Source organism: Trachypithecus francoisi, unplaced genomic scaffold (assembly GCF_009764315.1).
Source record: "Trachypithecus francoisi isolate TF-2019V2 unplaced genomic scaffold, Tfra_2.0 Lachesis_group9, whole genome shotgun sequence".
Lineage (NCBI taxonomy): Eukaryota > Metazoa > Chordata > Mammalia > Primates > Cercopithecidae > Trachypithecus > Trachypithecus francoisi.
Window position 1 is genome coordinate 71,966,642 of NW_022681474.1, and position 23,587 is coordinate 71,990,228.

The 23,587-nt window shown below is 35.0% G+C and overlaps 1 protein-coding gene across 2 annotated transcripts in view; it reads left to right on the forward strand.

Annotated features, from left to right (window-relative positions):
• RTKN2 (rhotekin 2) overlaps positions 1-23,587 on the forward strand; it is an 81,447-nt gene that overhangs the window by 52,345 nt on the left and 5,515 nt on the right. Inside the window, exons 7-12 of one of the 2 annotated variants that reach the window (XM_033208362.1) lie at positions 340-434; positions 4,301-4,407; positions 5,336-5,467; positions 7,438-7,467; positions 18,221-18,386; positions 23,319-23,426. In XM_033208362.1, the coding sequence (XP_033064253.1) occupies positions 340-434; positions 4,301-4,407; positions 5,336-5,467; positions 7,438-7,467; positions 18,221-18,386; positions 23,319-23,426 (638 nt within the window). The remainder of the gene's footprint in view (positions 1-339; positions 435-4,300; positions 4,408-5,335; positions 5,468-7,437; positions 7,468-18,220; positions 18,387-23,318; positions 23,427-23,587) is intronic. The other variant, XM_033208363.1, reaches the window with a different exon arrangement.

Genomic DNA, 23,587 nt, shown 5'->3' on the forward strand with positions numbered 1-23,587 from the left:
TTTGTTTGTTTGTTTGTTTTACTAATCTTAATGAATATGAAGTGATATCTCATTGTGGTTTTGATTTCCATTTCCCCAGTGACTAATGATATTGAGCATCTTTTTATGTTTTGTTGACCATTTGTCAATAAAAGAGAAATAGACATTTCTGTCTTTATAGAAATGTAGTGCATCAGAATGTAATGCTGGATCTTGTTCTCTCTTTGAGGAAAGGTCTATTCAAGTCCTTTGCTTATCTTTAAATCAGGTTGTTTATTATTTGTTGTTGAACATACAAATATTTTGTGTAGTAGTAGAAATACAAAAATACTTAAAACATGTCTTCTTTCTTACTATTAGTGGTGTAAAGTATAATTTGCTAGCTCACACTACCCTAACCTTGGAAAGTGCTGAGGATAGTTTCAAGACCCATAATCTGTCTATTAATGGAAATGGTAAGTATAGTATATATTTTACTTATTACATATATTCTGCCTGTATTTCTAATTATAGTATGTTCCCCTCAAGTGGATATCGGCTTAAATAATGGAGACATGAGTGATTCTGTTGGTTCTTTCAAATATATCTGTCCCTCTTCCCCAAAGGAGAAAAGTTTATTTTCCTTTCTCTACGCTGAGATTTGTTTGCAAGGCTTAGTGGGAAAAGAAAGGTCTCGGGTATGCTCAATCCTTGTTTTTGACTTGGAATTTATGACTTCACCACTTTCTAGCTGGAAATTAAAGACCTGACTTATTTTTGAATTTGAAATCAAGGAAGCCAGCTTTTCTGTTAGTAGGAAGCAGAGAATGTAAGAAAGAGAAAGTAGGGTTCCTTAACCTTTCTCTCTTTGGATGGTAGTGGTAGTTATAGTTTATCCAAAATAAAGATATGGGAAACTGAAGAAGGGGGTTAGGTCATTAAGAAGATTGGTAAAACTTAGCATGAGCACTTGCCACTCTCCCAGGTTATTTTACTCGTGATGAAAAATATGGAGCAGTGCTGGTAAGGCAGTTTGGAAGTATGATTTGGGTTATTTACTTTTGTTCATTTTCTCCAAGCAAATAAATAAAAATACGTGGTAAATGTCCTAATTATACTTACTGTTGTAAGGATTATGGCTCTGTACTGATAAGATTGATAATGTTATATCAATTTTTTTTGTTTCACAATGAGAAATTATGTTAAAAATATGGAAAAGTTCATGAAATGTAAATATATAGTTTAAAAAATAATTAGGAAGCTAGGTGTGGTGGCTCATGCCTGTAATCCCAGTTCTTTGGGAGGATGAGACGGGAGGATCACTTGAGCCAAGGAGTTTGAGACCTGCCTGGGTAACATAGTGAGACCCTATCTCTACAAACACTTCTTGTTCTTTTTGTTTATCTGAAGATGGCTTTATTTTGCCTCATTATTGAAGATGTTTCTTAATTCTGCAGTTTTAATTTTGTCTTGTTGAATATCGAAGATACAATTCCAATATTTTTGGCTTCTATTATTTTATTACAAATGTTGTAAATAATTTGCCAGTGTGTCACCACTATGAGTGTAATCTTTTTATTCCTTTTTGCCTTTGGTTTTCTAAAATTTTACCATGGTATAATTAGGTGTAGATTTTATTTATGCTGCTTGGAGTTTCTTGAGCTTCTTTACGTTGTTGGTATGTTTCATCAGTTTGGACAAAATCTCACTTATCTAATTTGAAACTGCCTCTGCTGTTGTGTAACTTTAGTTCTTTTTGCATGCTTTGTATCCTTCGTGTTTCTTACTCTTTATGATGTACTTTTCAACTAACTTACAGATATTTAGGACATAAGCTAGTCATAAATCTGAGATTGCCTATATAAAGAAGTTTGCTTTCAAACTTTTAAACTTATAAATCACAAAGTTAATTTCAGATGTATTACTGAAATACATGCTTTTACAGAATTTTTATTTCATTTGCTGCCTGTTTTAGGAAAGATAACTTTGTTTATTTGTGTTTGCATTTTGGAATAGTATGTATTATGCTTGTGCATTCATTTTTCCCAGATTAAGCCCTTATTTCTAAAATATAGCAGCTTTAAAAATGTATTAATAAAAATGATTTGAATAGTCTCAGAACATTGTTGTGTGCTATTCTATAGTAGAATCTTGGGCAGGTAAGTTTAAAATTTTTTGGTTTCACTACAAACCTTTGCTGCCTTGCATGTATGTATTAACTATTTTTACAAAAAAAAATTCTGGGGTAATTAAAACTTTTGGGTAAATAATAGTTATGGCCAGTAACTAGCCATTTTGTAGGTACTACCAACAGGGCACAGCGAAAACTTTAAAAATCATTTTTATGTGGTCCAGTGTGAACTAAGGGCCATATGTTGGGTTTTTATTTATACTGATTCCTAGAATCATTTAATGCTTTCCTCCATATAGATAGGTAGTACACAGGTAAGTATCTTCATTAAAGGAGTATCTTAATGTTTTTTTGAAAGAATTTTTTTTTTTTTTTTTTTTTTTTTTTTGAGACGGAGTCTTGCTCTGCCACCCAGGCTGGAGTGCAGTGGCCGGATCTCAGCTCACTGCAAGCTCCGCCTCCCGGGTTTATGCCATTCTCCTGCCTCAGCCTCCCGAGTAGCTGGGACCACAGGCGCCCACCTCGTCGACCGGCTAGTTTTTTGTATTTTTAAGTAGAGACAGGGTTTCACCGTATTAGCCAGGATGGTCTCGATCTCCTGACCTCGTGATCCGCCCGTCTCGGCCTCCCAAAGTGCTGGGATTACAGGCTTGAGCCACTGCGCCCGGCCCCTGAAAGAATTTTTTTAAACAATGTCAAAGTTACAGAAAAGTTGCAAGTTGAATGTCAAGATTTTTTTTTTTTTTTTTTTTTAAATTAGAGAGGGGTATCGGTATATTACCCAGTCTGGCCTCAAACTCCTGGATGCGAGCACTCCTCCCACCTTGGCGTCTTGAGTAGCTGGGACTACAGGCACACATTACCATACTCAACTTGAATGTCAAGATCTTTTTTTTTCTCAAAAAAATATGAGAGCAAGTTGCTTACATGATAGTCCATACCCCAAAATGTATTAATACATATTTGCTACTATCAGGACATTCAGCTACATCACCATCACTCTCGAAGTCAAGGAATGAATACTAATACATTACCACCATATAATCCTCGGAGTCCATTCAAGATGTTGCCCATCATCCCAATAATGTTCTTTATGGCAGAGGGATACAGTGCAGAATCATATATTTCATTGAATTATCATGCTTTTTAATTTTCCTTCAGTCTGGACTAGTTCTTCATTCATTGGGCTCTAATGTTCGATGTCAGGCTCCTCTTCTCAGGCATACCTCTTTTACCCTGCTTGCTCAAGCTAGAGTCCCAAATCTAGGCTGCGCCCCAGTGTCATCACCCTCTCAGCCCCTTCAGCTGCTGATACTTCCTGCAGGCAGCCCCTGCTACTCACCATTCTCACTCTGCCTGTCTCCATCATCCCTTTCTAGCACACCATAGCTCCTTCTCCAGTCTTGGCACAGATGTTTATGTTGGGGTCTCTACCTAATGGCTTATGACTGAATTGTTCAGCAAGAGAAGGGGAGGAGGAAGGGCCAAAAATGTTGATTAAGTTATCTTAAGTTCTCTAAAATAATGTTTTTTGTTTTTGTTTTGCTTTGTTTTTGAGATGGAGTCTTGCTCTGTTGCCCAGGCTGGAGTGCAACCTCTGCCTCCCAGGCTCAAGCGATTCTTCTGCCTCAGCCTCCCAAGCAGCTGGGACTACAAGCATGCACCACCATGCCCAACTAATTTTTGTATTTTTAGTAGAGATGGGGTTTCACCATATTGGCCAGGCTGATCTCACTCCTGACCTCAAGTAATCCACCTGCCTCGGCCTCGCAAAGTGAAATAATGTTTCATTCGGAGGATCACCTTTCTAATTATTATAATGAAAATCAGAGCAAAAATTAGAATTTGACAAACATAAATTACTTTATTAGAATGTTTTTATATTAAATGAGATCACTTATATTCTCTGAACAACTTTCATTGAATAATTAAAATCAAACAAGAGACTAAAGAGTTCATATTTATTCAGGTGGTAGCATGCTGTAAACGATCAGTTATAATATTATCCTGTCCTTTCTATTCTCGTATTTGATTTTCTCACTAAATATGGCACTAGTATTTGGGTAGGATGAATCTTTACATAAAAGTAATTCTAAAATATGTTCTGTACAAAGCAAAACAAAATTGTAAAAAGAGAAAAATCAAAATGTATGATGACCTTAAATAAACTTATATTTATAACTTGATTTTTTTTCTTTCTCCTTTAAATAGAGGAGTCTTCATTTTGGCTTCCCCTATATGGCAACATGTGCTGCCGACTAGTTGCCCAGCCAGCTTGTATGGCTGAGGATGCATTTGCAGGATTTCTTAATCAGCAGGTTAGAGGACTTTAAATATCCTACAACAATTGTAGCTCTACTTTAAATCTTAATATACTGGCAGTTGTTTCACCTTCTGATACTGAGAAGTATTTTTTAAGCCTTTTTTTAAATGTCAATTTTCTAAATGTTATGAGATATAAATTGTAGGGGATGCGGGGTGAAAAGAATGACAAGGCAGAGAGGGATCTACTGCAATGTTGATGGCTAAGGTGCTACCTCTCCATGCTCCTCTGCTTCATTAATAGCAGCAACAGGATAATCAGCAACAGAGGGCTCCTTGTGGAAACTGATGAGGTCTGCTCAACACCTTTTGCATAAAGGTCTTTCTGGCAGACAGCGTTTGGCACGGTTTAGGACTCTGAGCTTCCAGAGCTGCCTCTGTGCCACCTACTCCTGATTTATTTATAACCATAGTTATTTATATTCAGTAAATAATTAATTGTGAACTTCAATGAATCAATAGCTTTTTCTAAAAGATTCCATTAGGAGGAAAGAAAATTTGCATTCTTACAGGGTAGTTGACATTTTCCGATAGTCTGAGAACAGTAAGAGAAAATAATATTTTGAACATATAGAATTGTTTTTATAATTTTCCTGAGTCATTTGATGAATTGCCATAGAATTCTAAGCACTAATTTTTAATCAACTAGCTTTTCTAAGACACCATTGATCTATGGTTTTATGTGTGTAAAAGTTAGGTGGTGATCGTTGCCTCCATTTCACTTAATGTCTTTAATTCCAAACTTTTCTTCTCTGATATTAACATACTCTTGGATTTGGAGCAATTGACCTTTTGTATATCAAATTAATGGATAATTCTATCACATTTTAAAAATTCTAAATAATTTAACTTTGATAAGTATTTTGATGAACTTAAAGTGATAACTTAAAATTGATAGTCTCTCGATTTTTTTTTTTTTCCCAGCAAATGGTAAAAGGTCTGATTAGTTGGAGAAGGCTGTATTGTGTTTTGCGAGGAGGTAAACTCTATTGTTTTTACAGTCCAGAGGAAATTGAAGCTAAAGTGGAACCAGCTTTGGTAGTACCCATTAACAAGGTAAAGGAAATGCTATTTTGAGAAAAAAAGATACATCTTAAGAAGTTTGTTTTTGTATGTGCAGTTTACATTGTTGTTGTCTTATGAATAAAAGAGAAGCACTGGTAAAAACAGATTACTTCATAAATACAATTTAATCTGTTTCTGTTTTTCTATTAGAGCTTATCTGTTATAAGAAAATGTATATTTCCTAAGAAAACATAGTAATGGACATCTATACCAGTAAATAGGTTTTAAAGCAGAAAATGTAACTCCGCATTAACAGTATATTTAATTTTTTTTATGAATTTAGGGATTAAACATAAATTGTTTAAGCTCATGTTACAGTGATGCTCTTTCTAGTTAGTATTCAAATGAAGCCATAAAAAGACATTCTTGACTATACTTTCTGATTTCTTATGGGATTGATGGGCAATTGTCCAATCTTGTGTCAGAATAGAAAAGCCTGCCAGTCCATTTAGAATAGTTGAGTGCTTATACTGCATTTAAAAAGTAGTACCGCCGGGCGCGGTGGCTCAAGCCTGTAATCCCAGCACTTTGGGAGGCCGAGACGGGTGGATCACGAGGTCAGGAGATCGAGACCATCCTGGCTAACACGGTAAAACCCCGTCTCTACTAAAAAAATACAAAAAAAACTAGCCGGGCGATGTGGCGGGCGCCTGTAGTCCCAGCTACTCGGGTGGCTGAGGCAGGAGAATGGCGTAAACCCGGGAGGCGGAGCTTGCAGTGAGCCGAGATCGCGTCACTGCACTCCAGCCTGGGCGACAGAGTGAGACTCCGTCTCAAAAAAAAAAAAAAAAAAAGTAGTACCACACCACCTAGAGAATTTGTCAAGTATATATATAGTGGTTTGATACAAAGGAGACTATTGAAATCTAGCTACAGTTTTTTCATCTAGAATCCTATAGGACAACTTTTCAATATAACGCAGACTTAGTTTCTTCTACTTCACGGTCTTAAATTTAGCTTTGTCTGTTATTCAAGTCTAGTGTTGATTAGAGGATTTTTCTTTCCTCAATTTTTAGAGCATTCCTACTCTAGAATAATTGCATTTCTAGACCGAAATACCATGGTTTTTGCCTATAGGCTGCCCCTAATTGTTTCTAGTTGTTCTGCTTTGCTTGTCTTTGGCGTGGTTGAAGTGTGTGATGAAACATGAGGCATCACATTTGTTCTCCTTGTCTTTGAAATTATCCTTTAAAGAAGAATGTAAAGTTGTATGTCCTTTTATATAATAGTTGTATTCCTGAAAACCTGTGGGTACCAGTCTACTAATCTATAAAGACTTGAGTTTAGTTTCATGATCTTTTCCAATAATTACATTTTTGTCTATTTCTATTCCGCTTTTAGAAATTACATTGCTTTTTACCTACAGGAAGTCTTTTAGTGAGACTTTTTATTATATAAATTCACCTAATTTAACTGTTTTGTTTAAACTGTTTTGTTTTGACAAAACAAATAAGGACATAATACCTCAGTATTATAATGAATCTATTTTGGCTTAGAAAAGTAGGTTTTTGAAATATATAATTTTATTAATGAAAAATTGACATGCTTTTTTCATTACTTGCCAACTTTTTATTTTGTTTGGTTTGTGCAGAGTTGTCTTTCCTGCCAGTTTTTCACACTTTAGTCTTTTGAAAATTTCATATGGAAAAACTGAAACAGAATAATGAACACCTGTATACCATTCATCTAGACTCTTCAGCTGTTGTTAACATTTTGCCACATTTGCTTTCTCTGTAGTTAAAATTTTTTTCTGAACCATTGTAAAATCAGTTGCAAATAACATTTCTTCTCTGAATATGTTAGCATATTTCTCCTAAAACCAAGGACAGTTTTTCGTAACCATAATAGTATTGTCATGCTCAAAAAGTTTGTTGTTGATACTTATTATCTAATATACAAAAGAAATTGCTCTAATTGTCCCCACAATATCCTTTCTAATTTTTCTTCATTGTTTGATCCAGTACCTCATCAAGGATCATGTACTGCATCTGGTCAGCATTTCCTTGGATTCCTGTCATCTAAATTGTGCCCTTCACCTTCTGCCTTTATTTATTTATGCCTTTCATTACATTGACTTTTTTTTAAAGTCCAGGCCAGTTTTCTTCTTAGAATTTCTCCAAATCTATATGTAACTAATTATTTCACTAGATTCAGCTTAAATAATTTTGGTAAAAGTTCTATATATGTGATTATGTCTGATTTGGCTTTTAGTAAATAGCTGAGGAGTAAAAATGAAATCCTAGTTTTTTTCTTCTATTTTATACCATAGAATATTCAGTCATAAAATAAATTAAAATGTAATCTAAACAAATGATATTTTTAAAGTCATTTGTTTTATTTGAAGACAGTCTTGAAGGAATTCAACTCGCCTTATCTCAGCCCTTTAAGATAGGCAAAGCAGGTATGGCAGCCCTGTTTTACAGGTATAGTATTTGTTTTACAAGTGAGGAAATAGACTTAGAGATCAGATAGAACTTTCCAAACTAGTAAGGAAAATTATATGGCTCACCCTTTTCCTAATGAGTAGGAAAAAATAGATAAAAATTCATGGACTGTTTTTGCTATTTCCTCATAGGCATTTGGAAGGCAGAATTAGACTTTTTCCTCTCTTCGTTATCACTGTAAATCAATTTTGAAAGTTAAGTAGTTGTAAAATGAAGTTCTGAGCATGAAGCCACAGTAGACTTATAGGCGATGGCTTAGACATGTGTGGAAACTTTATGATTTAAATTTAAGAGAACATTTATAATAAAACTGTGTTATTGTAATCAGTGTATCTGTTATTTTCAGTCTGATGACAAGGATCTAATTCCAGAAAAGTGGTGACAATGTTTATATGGCCTGACTGAATTGACCTTTTTTAATTGATTTACTTTTCCTTGTGGTAATAAAGGCTGATGGCCAGGTGACTAATGAGATTTTGTAGTCAATCAGTGCCATTGTTAAGATGACTGAAATCAGCAGACTTACAAATTCTAGTGTTTCTTCCACAATTGGCCATTACATATCATAGGAAAATTATTAATTTATTAATTTGTATAGATTTAGCCTTGTACTTGGAGACAATGTGAGCTACATTTGACCTTGAGGACTGATGACTCAACTATCTCTTCCATTGTACATAACTTCTATCTAAAGTACAAAAGAGCATTTTAAAAGTAGAACATGAAATAAGAGTTAATGTTGGAAGGATATATTTATTATTATTATAGATTATTAAAAAATATAATTTAGTTGTTAATCTCAAAGATAAAACTGATGACAAAGTATTCTGTTTTCCTTCTTTGCAATATTGCCATCTTAAGTTTCTCCAGTGTTGGTTTCCTGTGTTTTTCTCTTTAGAAGCTTTTTTCTCTTTGTAGTTCTTACTTCTAGAGAACTCAGGCTTCCTTTGAATTTTTCCATTCACCTGAAAACTTCCCACTTAATAGTGAATTCACTGATCTTCTTATTCAAAATATCAAGCACTATTCCAGTCAAGAAATATATTTGTTACTTCCTAAAACATGACTGTTATGTAATTATTTTTCCTTTTAAAGTAATTTTTGTTTTTGCTCAACTTACAAAATGATTCAAATGTACAGAAAAGTTGAAGAAAAAAAAAACTATACTGATGGCCCATGTATAAACCACCTAGACTCAGCAGTTAACATTTTGTCGTATTTACATTATCTCTTTGATTAAATCTATATTTTTTGATGACCCATTTGAACTTAAGACTTTGATATGATACTTCATTCCTGAATACTTCAACATGTAACTCCTATTAATAAAAATAGGGGCCTTTCATATATATACATAATCGTAATATCATTATCACAGTTAAGAAAATTAAAAATAATTTTCTTATGTCACCTAATATTCAGTCCATATTCAGATTTTCCCGTTTTCCCAAAATGGCCTTTTAGCTCAGGTCTTCAGTCCAGGATTATTCAGGGATTATGCATCCTCTGCAGTTCTTCTGATTTATAAATGAGGTCTAGAGGCTTGATTGTGTTTATGTAAAACATTTTTATTAGAAGATTTTATGATTGATGACAGACAAGTACTTTATAGAGCCTCCCATTAGGAGGCTCATGATGTGAGGTTGTCGCCACTGCTGGTGATGCCCTCTCTCCAACATAAAGTAATCTTCCCTCTTTACAACTAGCAAGTAGTCAGTGAGGAGACACTTTAGCACTGTGTGACTGTCTTGGTTTCCTAACAGTCTTTCACATAATGGTTTTAGCCACCTGTGATTGTCTTTGCCTAAATCAGTTATTACACAGGAGATTCTGGGTGATTTTCTCATACTACTTTCCCTCTACATAGGTCCTTCCTTTTGGCATTCTTTTTGTGAAGAAGTTTTTCTTATAAACTAGGGGTGAATTACAGTCTCTTGTGAAAAGGCGGGATAAATACTTGATATATTAATTGCCAATTTTCAGGGTAAGTAGTTGGTCTCATGTATTGGTGTTGCATTGGTATTGGTAATATATATTGGAGCTGGTATTATCTCTCCAGGGGTAGCAGATGAGTGTTATCTTCCTCTCTGCCTTACCTTCACTGTCTCTTACAGTGATACATTCGTAGGTTTTTAATCTATTCAATGTTTTAAATTACTTGGTTTTTAATTTCTAAGGTAGATGTTTTGATTGTTTTTCTTACCTTGCACATTTGTAAGGGAGACATGTTATTAGCATTTTCTTTTTGGTTTTGTGTTTGTTTAAGACAGGGCCTGGCCCTGTCACTCAGGCTGGAGTGCAATGGTACCATCACAGCTCACTGCAGCCTCCACTTCCCAGACACAAGGGATCCTCCCTCCTTAACTTCCCTAGTAGCTGGGACTACAGGTACATGCCACCACACCTAGCTAATTTTTATATTTTTTGTAAAGACAGGGTTTCACCATGTTACCCAGGCTGGTCTCAAACTCCTGGGCTCAAGCAATCTGCCTGCCTCAGCCTCCCAAAGTGCTGGGATTACAAGTATGAGCCACCATACCCAGCTTTTTAGTATATTCTTTTGTTGTTGTTGTTTTTTTAAACTATTTATTTATTTATTTTTGAGACGGCGTCTTGCTCTGTCGCCCAGGCTGGATTGCAGTGGCGCGATCTTGGCTCACTGCAACCTCCGTCTCCTGGGTTCAAGCTATTGTCCTGCCTCAGCCTCCCAAGTAGCTGGGATTATAGGCACCCACCAACAGGCTCCGGTAGTTTTTGAAGTTTTCTCTGTGCCTTGTTGGTAGTGCCTACAAAATGGATAGCTACTGACCCGTAACTATTATTTAACTAAAAGTTTTAATTACCCCAGATTTTTTTTTTTTTTTTTTTTTTTTGAGACGGAGTGTCCCTCAGTCGCCCAAACTGGAGTGCAGTGGCCGGATCTCAGCTCACTGCAAGCTCCGCCTTTCGGGTTCACGCCATTCTCCTGCCTCAGCCTCCCGAGTAGCTGGGACTACAGGCGCCGGCCACCTCGCCCGGCTAGTTTTTCGTATTTTTTAGTAGAGATGGGGTTTCACCGTGTTCGCCAGGATGGTCTCGATCTCCTGACCTTGTGATCCGCCCGTCTCTGCTTCCCAAAGTGCTGGGATTACAGGCTTGAGCCACCGCGCCCGGCTTTTTTTTTTTGCTTTTTTTTTTTTTTTAAAGTAGAGACGGAGTTTCACCATGTTGCCCAGGGTGGTCTTGAACAATGTATTCTAAAATAAACAAAAGATAAAAGCCAGTTTGGTATTTTCTGATACAGCAGGTAAGGATCAAATAAAACTTTTAAGAATAGTGTTTCTCGACTGGGCGCGGTACCTCACGCCTGTAATCCCAGCACTTTGGGAGGCCAGCATGGGCGGATCACAAGATCAGGAGATTGAGACCATCGTGGCTAACAGGATGAAACCCCATCTCTACTAAAAATACAAAAAGTTAGGCATGTTGGCACACACCTGTAGTCCCAGTTACTTGGGAGGCTGAGGCAGGAGAATCTCTTGCACTTGGGAGGCAGAGGTTGCAGTGAACTGAAATCATACCACTGCACTACAGCCTGGGCGACAGAGTGAGACTCCGTCTCAAGAAAAAGGAATAGTGTGTCTCTTTTAGTTTTTAGTATATTTCTAATGGTTGGTCTCTAAGATCTTTAAGCTTAATAATGTTAAATATTAAATACAAATCAGAGTTTTTTGTCTTTTGGTTGTCTTCTTTTCTCATGAAAATAATTTTCCTTAATGCTACTTTAAAAATTGTTTGAAAACATAAATTTCACAGTTGCTAAGGTATATAAATAATAGTTCTGTTATTTAGATCACAGGATCTGTTCTCAAGCTATAATTCTTGTCCTTCTAAATGGCATTTCCTGTAAGGCTAAGTTAGTTCATTAATTTTCATAGGGAGCCGTCTGTGGAAATAGTCACATTAAGGGAAGAAAAGCCTAAAAGCTTTTCCCCTCCTATTTTCAATCCAAATTTGAAAGGGTGATTTACTTCAAAGTGATTGCTTCAAATTCAGAAAACTTCACAAGAATGTTCTTGAGCAAGACATTCTCAGTAACAGGTACTTAACTGAATTTCCTACACATTATAGAAAGCATTTTGTTAACCAAAGCTTTATCTGTTGTTAATAGGGTGAGGAGTGTGATGGTTAAAAAAAAAGTGTGAGTCTTTGAGATCAAGCCTTTTCTTGTTTTAAATATCATATACATCATTCATTTTAATAAAATCTGTACTAAACAAGTCAACACTAGTTACTGTAGTAGACCTTGGTTAAATTGTTTTGAAAATACTTTTTAACTATTATATTTATCATAGACCCTAGAAAGCAAAATTATTATGGAGCACATGGGATTTTAATCCAATTATGTTAGTTTCCTTAATATCTAATCACATCAACTGTTCAGATTTTTAAAACTAAATATAACAAAAATAATTTTTCAAACATTTTCCTGCAGGAGTTTACATCTGATTTAATTAATATAAATTTAAAATAATTATATTAAACTGATACTAATCATACCTCATGGCTGGTTTAACTTATAGCTATGGATTACATATTTCAAACATTCCTTGTCATATATATGAAGGTATCCTTTTTTGTCAGTAGAGTGTATATAAAGTCTAGAACTTGTTCTTAGCACCATTTTGTCTTCATTCCTGATTAACAGGACTTCAGATGAAGCATTTTTCAAATAACTCATTTATCGTTACAGCATGTTTGTAAGGAAGATAAGAAATATTATCTGCATTACAAACAAGAAAGAGGTGTTAATAATAGACTGACTTTGGTTTTTGTGTTTGTATTTTATTTTTTGATTGTTTACTTTGGAAAAAAATTCAAGGTAATTTATACATAGAATAGTATAAATGAACCCATTTGTACTCTCACACATTGCCTCCACATTACATATATTTTGAAGCAAATTCTAGAGACCATATCATTTTGCTTGTAATATTCCAGTTGTCACCCTTAAGAAAATTTATGCTTTTATATATAAGTTGTCATATGTAGATATAATTATATGTAGTTAATATATCGTCAAAAATCCAGGCAGTCTTTAAAATCCCCAGTCTCAATTTTTTTAAGGTTTTTTGAGTTAGGATCCAAATAAGGGCCACATATTATGGTTGATTGATTAGGTCTTTTAAGTCTCTTTAGAAAAAGAAATGCTTATACATTGTTGGTGGGGGTGTAAATTAGTTCAGCCATTGTGAAAGACAGTGTGTTGATTCCTCAAAGACCTAAAGACAAATACCATTCGACCCAGCAATCCCATTACTGGGTATATACCCAAAGGAATATAAATCATTCTGGAGATCATTATCCTTAGCAAACTAACACAGCAACAGAAAACCAAATACCACATGTTCTCACTTATAAGTGAGAGCTAAATGATGAGAACACATGGACACGTGCAGGGGAACAGCACACTCTGAGGCCTATCGGAGAGTATGGAGGGTGGGAAGAGGGAGAGAATCAGGAAAAATAACTAATGGTTACTAGGCTTAATACCTGGGTGATTAATCTTTACAACAGACCCCCGTGACACAAGTTTACCTATGTAACAAACCTGCACTTGTACCCCTGAACTTAATACTACTACTACTAATAATAATGAATATGTTGGCTTATGTTTACTCACACCTCAAACTACCCCCTTCACACACACACACACCATGCACAGTTTATTTGCTGAAGAAATTGATATTTTATCCTACAGGGTTTTTCCATAGTCTGGATTTTTCTAGTTGCATCCCTGGGTTGCCGTTTTTCTCTTCTTTTTCTTTTTTTGTTTTGAGATGGAGTTTCGCTCTTGTTGCCCAGGCTGGAGAGTAATGGTGCGATCTCAGCTCGCCGTAACCTCTGCCTCCCAGGTTCAAGCGATTCTCCTACCTCAGCCTCCCTCCAGTAGCTGGGATTACAGGCATGCGCCACCATGCCCAGCTAGTTTTGTATTTTTAGTAGAGATGGGGTTTCTCCACGTTGATCAGACTGGTGTTGAACTCCTAACCTCAGGTGATCTACCTGCCTCTGCCTCCAAAAGTGCTGGGATTACTGGCATGAGCCACTGCACCCAGCCTGCCTTTTTCTTACATTTTTGGATCATACTCACATTTGTTCGTTGGTTAGTAAGAATACATTTTAGGAAGGGTCATATACTTTCATCAAGAAGCATATCAATATCTAGGTCTTCCGCTCATCTTAACAACCACTGATGAGCATCGTTTAGATCCTTTATTTCATTAAGGATTGCAAACCGGTAGCTTTTTTGCATTGCTTATAGCTGGAATGTCTCTACTTCATCAGCTCTTTGGTTACCCTGAAGTACAATTCTTGTAGGGAAGACAGGATAAGTGCTTGGTTTTTTTTTTGTTTGTTTGTTTGCTTGTTTGTTTTTTCCCATTTATATGTCAGTTACCAAAATAATGAGATAGTTTCCTACCGTCTTTCACAGGTGACCAATGAGTTAGTTTTTAAATATCATTATGAATTTTTGGATTTAAAGACAAGTCATGTGTCTGTCCATTGCTGTTGCTATTCTATTTTTTTTTTTTTTTTTTTGAGGCGGAGTCTCGCTCTGTCGCCCGGGCTGGAGTGCAGTGGCCGGATCCTGGCTCACTGCAAGCTCCGTCTCCCGGGTTCACGCCATTCTCCTGCCTCAGCCTCCCGGGTAGCTGGGACTACAGGCGCCCGCCACCTCGCCCGGCTAATTTTTTGTATTTTTTAGTAGAGACGGGGTTTCACTGTGTTAGCCAGGATGGTCTCGATCTCCTGACCTTGTGATCCGCCTGTCTCGGCCTCCCAAAGTGCTGGGATTACAGGCTTGAGCCACCGCGCCCGGCCGTGCTGTTGCTATTCTAATCGATGTTCTAATTGTCCAATGTTTGACTGGTAGAAGCTCCTTAGAGTTGACTCTTGAATCCTTTTGACGTAACCCTAGGAATCTTAGATTTCTGATAGGACAAGATGTTCCTGAATCATCTTATACATTTTCTGGCCCAGGCTGAGGATTAGTCATTTCTTCAAAAAGCTCTGTTTCCTTTTTGTAGTAAAGAGTATTTAGAGACCATAATCTGGGTGCATTTTTTAGGGTTGTATCGTCAAAAGTAACATAAATAATTTATAAATCTAGTCCTGTTCTAGTAATTTTCCATGTACATGGAAATGAAGAGGTGGAAGGAAGTACAGTTTTAATTCAAAATAATAATTTTTTAAAACCTAAATGAAACTTTCCTGTGACTTTAGAGTTTTTGTTTTATTACAAAATTGACTTCCCAGATTATGTTTTTATAGATTTCACTTGGCATTCTCTAGGTAACACCACCATCTCATGGAGTGAAAAATTGCAGACTGACAAAAAGCAAACCCAGCTACAGATTAAAATTTCACAGTGAATAATCTCAAATCTATTTACAGATCAAGGAAAGTTGACTATAAAACCTCCTAGATCAATTAAAGTTTTGAGATTAGCAAAAACAATACAGGAAACGCTAGGCTTAATAGAATACTTCTCACAGAACATGTTTCCTCATAAAGAATTGGATTGGAGATTATTTCCAGGAACTGGGCCTTTCGGTACAAAATTTTTAAATCATTATTTGAGTTGTTCTTTTCCTATTTCATTTGTTTATTCTTTAAATATTTTTTAGCCATTTACTGAGTACGAGGCAATATTTTAGGTGGCAGAAATATGGGGGGAGGCGGAGAATTACCAAGTTCCTTGTTTTCATACCCTAAGAGGAGATACTTCCCTTATGTAAACACATAAGCCTGTAAATAACAGTCCTAAAATTCACCTTAGTGTTTTCTAATCACTCCCTTTTTTGAGAATTGAAGACCTGAGCACTATTGTTGATATTTTCCCACACTGAAAAAACAGCTTGCATGAACTGTCTGACACTCTAAGAAACTTTACTTGTATTAATCACTTTTTCTTCAACACGCAGTTTTTTGGTTAAAAATTTTCCAGTAAATTATTTTGGATAATAACATAGAAGTTAATTCAAATTCTGCATTTCATTTGTACCTTTTGAAACCCTCTCATGTTTTAAAAATGTAGCGATATTTATGGCTACCAGAATCAATGGAGTGTATATATAGTAGTATTTATATATTTTTGCATTATATTCTCTTAGAAGGATATAAATGATTGAGTTCCTCAGATTTTCTATGTAGTAGTTTCATTTGAAATGAAACCTTGGTAAAAATATCCAAATTCATCGATAAAAATCAAATTTCCCTTATTTAAAAATTGAATCCACTTTAATCCTTTATACAAAAAGTAGTCAGAAATGTTTATTAAAATGGAATTGGTGCAGGGAAGCACAATTTCAGTAACAAGAATACTTTTTATTTTCTAATACAATAGAGGGTTTTCCCCCACTATGATTTAACCTTCGATTAGTCTGATAAGAGTAGCATATCAAAGATTCTTCCTAGAGCTTAAGTCATTCTCTGCTAGCTACAAAGCTTATACATAAGCTTTATATTCACAGTGGATGATTAGGTGCATCTTTGAGCTCCAAGGATACCATTTAGGGCAAAATCTGTTACGTAATAAAAATAATTACTTAAAAGAATTAATTCACGAAGTTTATTACCAAGCCATAGAAGTGTAAAAAGACTCTATTATGATAAAATCAAGATACTGGGCATAAGTCCCATTACAGCCCTCTAAAGACACTCACATTCCTAGATTTCTACAGTGACGGGATAGATTAACTATCGTTATATTTTGTGATACTCTAAAGGTTCAAAGTTATGTTGCTCTTTATACAACATACATTTTCCCCTGTGGTTTTTAAATAAGAATTTATTCTTTCAGAAAGGAATTCCTTGCGTAGTATATATGGTGTTCACCTGCCTGTATTTATCAATTTTTCGGGGAATGGATAGCTTTTCTTCCTAACCCTGCTACTTCTGTGATGACCACATAATATCCACATTATATGTATATGTAGGTTTTGGTGTGTGACTATATAGCCTCTTTTCACACTTTACTCAGTGAAGAATTTCTTTCTATTCTTAATCAGCTTTTATTACTACCAGCCAAAATATTCTTGTCACACATTACAGTAGGCTTAACCATGATTCTGTTGAACCACTATGTACAGTGCAGTAGCCACTATCCCGTAGTGACTGTTAAGACACTTATAATGTGGCTGATCCAGATCGAGATGTGCTGTAAGTGTAAAATACAAACTGGATTCTGAAGGCTTAGTATGAAAGCCTTCAGATATGCTGAGTTATGTGAAATACATCATTAAATTAATTTCAGCAGTTTCTTTTTACTTATCATGGTTTTTAGAAAATTTTCAATTACATACGTGGCTCACATTGTATTTATACCAGACAGCATTGCCCTAGAATAGTGTAAATGAATCATTATCTAGGCATCAAATCTCTATCTTTGTGTAATAGATAGTTCTAGTACAGACTTTATCCCCCAATATTCCTTGGTCAAAACCACATGTAGTTGCTAGCTTACCATGTGGCATGGCTGTGCATATGTGTGACTTGAGAATAGACTTCTCAGAATCTTCTAAGTATAGAATCAGTAAGTGTCATCATAATAGCATATCTGGTATCACTCAGAAAAAAAGGCATAGACTGTCAGCGTGAATGAAACCATTGCGTTTGCGGTAGTGTTGTACTTAGCACTTTAAAACTAATTTTAACTATAAGATTATATTACTTTATGGATCTTTAGCTATGAACTTTGTAAATGAATGTTACATACAAAATAAATGTTAATGAGGAAAACCTAACTTTTGCTACAGTAAACACTAAGTTATGGTTTTACTGCTTTAACTGATAGCACTAGATATGATGCATGAATATTAGAATAAGAAACATACTTTAGTGATTATTAATTTGAAATATAGTTAATGTATAATCCACATTACAGTTACGACATGCTGTACTTGTTTTATTGGAAATTTTAAGATGTATATAAAAGACAGCAAACTTCCACTTAAACTGAGATAGATCAAAACAGGGGTTATGTTTTAATCTCATGTAATTTAGCATACGTGCTATATATAGCATACTTTAAGACATTATTCAGTTTTTTTTATATAAAGCATTCTTTTTAAAAAACCTTCTAGATTGGAGTTTGAATATTAAAAATTCTCAAAATTACATGTTTTAAATTTCAAATGATCAGCAATAAGATCATGGTTACATCAGATGTAAATATGGTCGCTAAGCAATAAAACATTTGTTTGATCATTAGAGAAATTTTCTCATGCAAAACTCCACTTTTTTTCTGAAATTTTAGGAAACCAGGATCCGGGCAATGGATAAGGATGCCAAGAAAAGAACCCATAATTTCTCTGTCATCAATCCTGTTCCTGGACAAGCTGTAACTCAGATTTTTGCAGTTGACAATAGAGAAGATCTTCAGCAGTGGATGGAAGCCTTCTGGCAGCATTTCTTTGATCTTAGTAAATAGATATTTGGATTTTTTAGTTGTGTATTTATGTAGCCTAAAAGGATGTGCACAGCAATCTTACAATTATAATCTTATAGTTTGTAGCAAAACTTTTTTATGTTCTTGAAAAAATGGTAGTATATCATCAATGCAGTGATGCTTTTTGCTCTCAGTCTCTTTCCAGTGCCTGACTATTGTGTAGTATACGTTTGGATTCTAGCATCTCTACCTCCTACTTTTTGAAGCTCCTTTGGTCACTAAAACAGTCAGACCATATTGTCTCAAAATGTTAGGATTTAACTGTTGAAGGCAATGTGTTTGATCCAGGGATAAGAAGCCATTTGAGAAACAAAAAACTTTTCCAGGATGATGATGATCCTAAAATATTGAAACATTCAAGAGTCTCACTTTTGTAGCCTTCCCTTAACTCCAGATGCGTTACCATCTTCTTGGACATCATCCAGACAGGTTTTTTTTTAAAACCACACACACATGATTTTCTCATCTCAATAATACAGTCTAATGACATGGACATAAAAACAATGGGATGGTAATGTAATAGGACTCTAGTATGTAAAATATATGAGGTTCTCAAATTTCTCAAGGAAGAATTTTATCAACAGGAAAATATTGAAATCATAACAGTTCTTTGTGTTTACTGACAATAAGTCTTAACAGCATATTATCATTATATTGAAAATGTAGAATGTTGATAATGTCTGTTTCTGATCAAACAAAGCCTACTGATGGATACTACCAGTATTTTGTCTATTGAATGCTATTCCATAGAAAGTTGAGACATTTCCAAAAAGAAAATTATTTCTGAAACTCATAGAAATAATCCTAGGGACCGACATTTTAGGAATTCTGTTTTCTGGAACACTAGGAAGAAGAGGTAATACCTGCAGCCCTCAAATTAGAAGTTGGGGAAGAGGCAAGAAAGGGATCTAAATTTATGGATTATTTCCCATATAACAGATTATTTCATTTATTTCTCTTAACACTCTTGCGGGGTAGAAATTATTTCCCTTTGCTCTGAAGATGAGAAAACTTAGGCCTGAAGAGGTTTCTGGTTCACAACATTGAACTAGAGGATTCCCTCCATGGCTTTCTTGGATTGTTTAGGACTTGTTTTCCTTAAGTATCATCCCTAGAAACTCAATAAATGTTCAAATATTCATTTCATGCTTATCAGCGTGTACCACATTTATTTAGTTAAAATTTTCAGGCCAGGCATGGTGGCTCATGCCTGTAATCCCAGTACTCTGGGAGGCCGAGGCAGGTGCACCACCTGAGGTCAGGAGTTCAAGACTAGCCTGATGAACATGGTAAAACCCCATATCTACTAAAAATATAAAAATTAGCCAGGCGTGGTGGCATGTGCCTGTAGTCCCAGCTACTTGTCACTTGAAGCTGGGAGGTGGAGGTTGCAGTGAGTCAAGATCTCGCCTGTACACTCCAACCTGGGCGACAGAGTAAGACTTGTCTTAAAAAAAAAAAAAAAAAAAAAAAAAAACTCAGGTGTGTAACTTAAAAGACAAGAACTTCCTTGCTTTTGCTAATCATAGCTAAAACTTTAACCATTTTCCTAAATGCTCTGTCTTAGAGAATCCGTCTTATAAATGACTATCTTATGTTTAGAAATGATTCTGGTATTTTTATTTTATTTATTTTATTTTTATTTTTATTTTTTTGAGATGGAGTTTCGCTCTTGTTGCCCAGGCTGGAGTGCAATGCCACGATCTTGGCTCACTGCAACCTCCGCCTCCTGGGTTCAAGCGATTCTTCTGCCTCAGCCTCCTGAGTAGCTGGGATTACAGACATGTGCCACCACACCCGACTGATTTCGTATTTTTAGTAGAGACGGGATTTCTCCATGTTGGTCAGGCTGGTCTCGAACTCCAGACCTCAGGTGATCTGCCCACCTCCATCCCCCAAAGTGCTGGGATTACAAGCATGAGCCACCGTGCCCAGCTATTTTATAATTGTTATGTGCATAAAAACAGGGGGAGAGGTAAATGAAGATGATGATACCAAAATCTTGTAGTCTAGATATCAGTTACTATTAGATGATCATCTCATGCTTTCATTCTCTAGATTATGTCAAATAATTTATCATGCTAAAATGGGGATTTGAAGGAATAAGAATCTCATGACGTTTTTGTAGTGTCAACATAATAAGTGATGACAACTTGGTTCTTGGGTCTGGTTACTTTTTTGGTATTTAATGCTTTTTTGCATAAAAACTGCCAACCTATGTAATTTTTAAAGTACAAATTCTATTACATTTATACTTCAAAATTCATATGGATATATGAAACAAAGATGGAGGTATTTATACCATACTAAAAAATTGACTTGTACTTTAAAATTTTAACTTTCCTAGTGACAGGTGCAACCTCTAGTGATTCTGATTGAAGTATAGTACATAGAACAAAGTACAGGATAGATATTCAGGGCAGAGTAAAGTAAGAGAAATTTAATATTGAGAGCAAATCTCAATTATTTGGCGCTATTTAAGAATAGAAAACCAGGAGGGTGTGATAATTAGAACTCAGGAGGAAACACTTATGGAAATATATCTGTTTAGCCTGAGGAAGAATAGCCTTGGGTGGATGTTGGTGGCAAGGGGGATGTAATAGCTATTTTTAATATTTGTGGGTTAACAAACATGTAAAAGAGGAGTGACGTGTTCTGGATGGTCAATAGGAGTGGAGCAAAGAATGAATGGTAGGTCAAAGATATCAAAAATTAAGATAGATTTGGAACATTAAAATTTTTAAAATATTTAACAGTATAAATATTGAGTTACATTAGGAGTGTAGCATAAAAAATTATTTTGACTGGGAATACTATAACAGTGAATGATATTTTAGGAAACATCTTCAATATATAAATTGTTATGTGAACAAAACATATCCATTTAATATTTCATATTGCGCCCTTGTTTTCATGTTAGCATATTGGCTAGCATGTATAGCTATGCATAGAGATTTATTTGCTGGCAAAATCAATGGTTCAATCGTGAAGTCTTGACCCATGAACACATTTGTACCTCTGACTTTAGTAACATGTGGAATAATGTGGCATTATATTCCAGTTTTCATTGTAACTCGTATTCTGATACTAGTTTAACAATGAAATGCTTTCATTTATCAATACAGAGAAGATACTGTACTTTATAATAATTTTTCTAAGAATGTGACAGACATGTGTGCAGTTTAAAGTGTTTCATTATTTTTCCATTAGATAAGGGTTTTTTTTCCTGCCCCCAAGAAGAAAAAAACTGACTTTTATATATTTATCTATAAAAGGAAGTGTGGGGAGGAATAAGTTATCAGATCTCAGATCCTGACATTCTAGAGATCAACCTTTGAAGCCTTGTACTCAAGAATTTATTCCCTTCATCAGTTGCTATGTGGCTTATTTTGAAATTTTTACCATATTCTATGCTTAGCATCATAATAAAACATACTGAAAGGCTTTTTTATGTTTCTTAACTAATGGTGGTGGATTTTAAATGTATGCATGTATTATCATATTACTATGATAGTATATTCAACTACAAACAACAAAAATGAGTAATTTTATTAAACATGAAGTATCCTTAGTTTTTAAGTCATAGAAAAAAATCAAATTGGATATTAAATATGGATATACAACATAGGTGTATTACATTTACTTTTCTACTGGTATACGATAGGCTATAAGAAGGTGAACCTCAGTAACTTACTCTTACAAAATTAATATATAGATATGTAGGAACTAGCATAGTTGCTATCCAGCATGCAGGTGCACAATAAGTATGAAAAGATTAAATTTTTAGACATCACTCAGGAGAAATCTAAAAAATTTAAGACTAAAATAGTGTGAATTAAAATAAAAATTGATGTCCACACTTAAATTTTAACTTAATAGTTGAAAGATTTTATTCAAGAGTATTTTTTCTTATTTCAAATGCCTTTATTTAATGTATCCTTCATAAAACAAATTAGACTCAGAATTTTATTGAGTGATATGACTTTATAGTAATAGGTTTTTATATACCTTTTAAAACCTAAATGAAAATACAGTGTTTTTCTAAAGTTAAATGATTTTGAAAAGCATGATAATCATCTTAAAGGAACAGCTATTAAATCATTTTTCTTTCTTAATCAAAATTTTCATAGTTAAAACCATTTTTGAGAACCTTACTCATTTATGTTTTTTTCTATTTCCTTCTAGGTAACTATATTTCAGTTGATTGTTTAACCTTTCAGCGTCTTGAATACTTAATGTTTAATATTTAAAAAAGAAAACCTGCACAAACTTTTGCAATAAATAGAAGTTTTAAAGTAGTTATTAACCATTTAGTGAAATAGTGTTGTATTTAATAGCCTAGAGATTTTAGCCTAATGTTTGCATAGAAGTATTTTTTTTTTCTTTTTCTTTTTTGTTTTGAAACGGAGTCTCCCTCTATCGCCCAGTCTGGAGAACAATGGTGCAATCTCAGCTCATTGTAACCTCCACCTCCAAGTGATCCTCCTACCTCAGCCTCCTGAGTACCTGGGACTACAGGCACCTGCACCACCACACCTAGCTAATTTTTGTATTTTTAGTAGAGAAGGGGTTTCCTCATGTTGGCCAGGCTGGTCTTGAACTCCTGACCTCAGATGTTACCAGTCAGAAGAAACCTAGGCCTTCCAACCTGCTGGGATTACAGGCGTGAGCCACCGCACCTGGCCGAACTTAATTTTTTAAATAGATTACTTTTATATTCAGAACTGGACTTTGAAACTATGGATAGTACTAGGTTTTTCTGCAAGCCTCCCTTAAGGAAGTGCTTTATTTATAAATTCACTGATTTTTATTCAAAGCAAAAATGTATTGCTATCTATTAAAAATGAAATACATATCTTCACATTTATGTTTTAAACCGGTCTACCTTTTTTTCTGTCTGTCTTAGGCCAATGGAAGCATTGTTGTGAAGAACTTATGAAAATTGAGATTATGTCACCACGGAAACCACCTTTGTTCTTGACAAAAGAGGCAACCTCAGTCTACCATGATATAAGTAAGTGGAGTTTGTCTTTTCTGTGCTGCAGGATAACAAAAACAACATTGTCCATACTCACGCAGCCTATTCTATTGACATTAAAATGCTAAAATTTTCAGGGCACAATCAAAATGAATGAAAAAAGACTATGATTATAGACTAAGGAACTCATGTTTAAT